This window comes from Tupaia chinensis, unplaced genomic scaffold, assembly GCF_000334495.1.
Source record: "Tupaia chinensis unplaced genomic scaffold, TupChi_1.0 Scaffold000238_1, whole genome shotgun sequence".
In the NCBI taxonomy this organism is placed as follows: Eukaryota; Metazoa; Chordata; class Mammalia; order Scandentia; family Tupaiidae; genus Tupaia; species Tupaia belangeri.
Genome location: NW_006159716.1, coordinates 785,586 through 788,399, shown reverse-complemented (window position 1 = coordinate 788,399; position 2,814 = coordinate 785,586). Strand labels below are relative to the sequence as shown.

Below are 2,814 nucleotides of genomic sequence, written 5' to 3'. Positions count from 1 at the left end.
AGCGGCCCCCGGCCCCCCGCCCTGCTGCCCACCCGCTCCCACCCGCTCCCGCCCGCTCGGCCCTCGTCCCCTGTCCCCATGGCTTCACCCCGGCGCTCCTGTCACCCCTGACAAGTCATCCCGCGGTCTCCATACCCCCCTGCCTGTCCCCGCTTCATTCCTCCACTGCCTCCCCGTCTGCCTCCCCCTGGCTGGGCCCAGGAGCCCTGCTGGTCACCGGTCCTGCCCTGCCCCACCTGTCCCGGCTCTCCCACTCCCCGCCCTCCCCAGCCCTCCTCTGCCCCTGCCTCCCGCTCCCTTCCCTCCCCTTGCCCCCTGCCCCCTGCACTCCTCTCACCTGTTCCTCGCTGCTCCCCCTCACTTCTTAGGACTCCCAGGTCCCCACACATCAGGCTTCGCCCCTTGCACGGCACGCGGGCACTTAGTTCACGTACCAGGGGCGCTCTCAGCCGGTGGATAGACACCTCTTCCCCTCTCTCTCCTTCTCCCTCTCCCACTTTCTCTCTCCCATCACTGGCCTCCACTGTCATGCACACTCGGACAGATTCACCAAAACCTCCCCACAGCCCTTGCCCTGGCCGCAGGCTGCAGACCCTGCACTGGAGGGGACCTGGGGGACAGTAATGGGGCCAAGATTCTCCTGTGCCCTCCTGCCCAGTCTGTAGGAAGGACGCTGAAGAGCAGAGGCAGGGGCCCCTCAGTATCCCACCTCTGCTCTCCCTTTTCCCACCTCACGTGTTCCTTTTAGGTTTGCCCATGTATAAAATGGGAGCGGGACACGAAGTGTCATTATCAAGCCACCATGAACCCGGGGGGCGGGGGCAGTTCATCTTCTAAGGCCTCCTCCCACCCGTTCAACTGCTTTCCTCAGTGTTATCCTCCCCTTCCAAACCCCTACCCTTTCCCCTCGCTTCAGGCTGCCATTTCAGCCATCAGGCCCCATCTCCCACCCCCTTGGGCAGGAGGAGGGAAGAGTCCTAAAACTGAAGTTGTGTGCTTTGGAGGAACTGGCTCGGCTTAGTCTTTGAAGAAAGAGAAAAAGAGTGACAGTGACCCGCCCCAGGATCCCTTCTCCGCACGTGCCCACAGCACGCCATGACCTGTTGGAGGCTGTTCCCACGCGTTCTCCTCCCTCCCTGCCTCCTGGGTCAGGGTGCCTAGACTCAGGAGCCCCAAGAAATGTCCCGTGCCCAGGACAGACAAGTTTCCGTAGTGCTCACCCCACCTCTTCAACCACTCCCCCACCCCAGCCCAAGTACCTTGTGGGGCCCGGCAGGGTGCATGTAAAAAGTGTAAGGGGACAGGGTCACTGAGGGGGCCCGGCAGGGTGCATGTAAAAAGTGTAAGGGGACAGGGTCACTGTGGGGGCCCGGCAGGGTGCATGTAAAAAGTGTAAGGGGATGGAAGGGAGGAGGAGATCCTGGTTCCAGATCCTGTCCCGGGCTGGCAGAGATCTCAGAAAGTCACCTCTTCTGGCTCCTTGCCTGCACACGTGCACATCACAGACAGACGGACACACACACTTTCAGATGCAGACACAAAGAAATACAGACACAGGCGCAGCAAGACACAGACACATGCGGACTCAGGCACAGGCCCGACAGAGACATCCACGTGTGCACACACATCCCCTGGGTACCATGTGCCTGGCTCTCCCAGTCCCCACAGTTGGGAAACGCCCGCTGGCCAGCGTCTGCCCATCCCAGTCTACAGAGCCCTGCTCCTCCCTGATTCCTGAGCGCACAAAGGCGTGGTCCGAGGCTCTCACCCAGCCCACCAGACCTGCCGCCCAGTCACTCCTCCTGCCCTCTGCAGGCCGCTCCCACTTTCCTGCTCTTTCTAATTCAGCCTCCTGCCCTCCAGAGTGGTGGGGAGCTGCTGTCCCCCTGCAATCCCTGCCTTGAGTCCTCCACTCACGTCCTCACTCCCCTTCCCCATGGCTCACCACTGGGAATGTGCCTTCCAGGCAGCCGCAGCCTCCTCACTGAGGGGCTCTAGAGTATCTCATTTTACTGCAGACTACAGGTCACTCTGCTGTGGGTGTCCAGTGCTCGACCCTCGGTCAGCAGTCTCCCCTTCTCATACAGCAACACGTACAGTAATTTGTGGCACAGGAAATGTGGGTGCTGGGGACCCCCAGCAAAGTCACACGGACTGGTCGTTTTTTGGTTCAGGTCTCCGCTACACAAGCTAGGGTCTCAGTTCTATGGCCCTGGGTTAGGGGTTTGCCCAGCGGGTTAGCATACATGTCCGGTAAATGCTCTGGTCACAGCCAGTTCCCACACCGCTGTCCTCTCCTGGGTTCGTCAGAATGTGTGTTTGTTGCAGGCTTTGACATCTCCAGTTTATAGTGTTTTATCCGCCTTCCACTGACCTCCGCCCTATCTCTCCTGTAACCCCTGGAGCAGGAGGGATGCCTGCCAGGGGAGTGGGGCCCCTCCTCCATATCTGCAAGATGGTCCTAGGTCCGGGGCCGCGGGCCTGGCCTCAGTCACAGCCCCTTCCCCGCTCCCGCAGGTAGATGGCCCCTCCAGGCCAGGCGCTGCGGACACCCCTCCCTCCGGCTGGCGGATGCAGTGCCTAGCGGCCGCTCTTAAGGACGAAACCAACATGAGTGGGGGAGGGGAGCAGGCCGACATCCTGCCGGCCAACTACGTGGTCAAGGATCGCTGGAAGGTGGTGAGTGGCCCGGCCGGGCAGGGGGACAGGTGGGGAGGGAGGAGAGGACCTGAAGTCTTGTTAAAACAGGTGCCCTCATGCCCCTACCTTAACGGGGGGGGGGGGGGCGGGGGTTTTTTGGCAAGTGCTTCGGGG

At 61.6% G+C, this 2,814-nt stretch overlaps 1 protein-coding gene across 1 annotated transcript in view; it reads left to right on the top strand.

Annotated features, from left to right (window-relative positions):
- Window positions 1–2,519: 2,519 nt before the first annotated feature.
- TTBK1 (tau tubulin kinase 1) overlaps window positions 2,520–2,814 on the top strand; it is a 46,666-nt gene continuing 46,371 nt past the window's right edge. Inside the window, 1 exon segment of the mRNA XM_014587835.1 lies at window positions 2,520–2,679. Within this exon segment, the coding sequence (XP_014443321.1) occupies window positions 2,572–2,679 (108 nt within the window). The 5' untranslated portion in view covers window positions 2,520–2,571.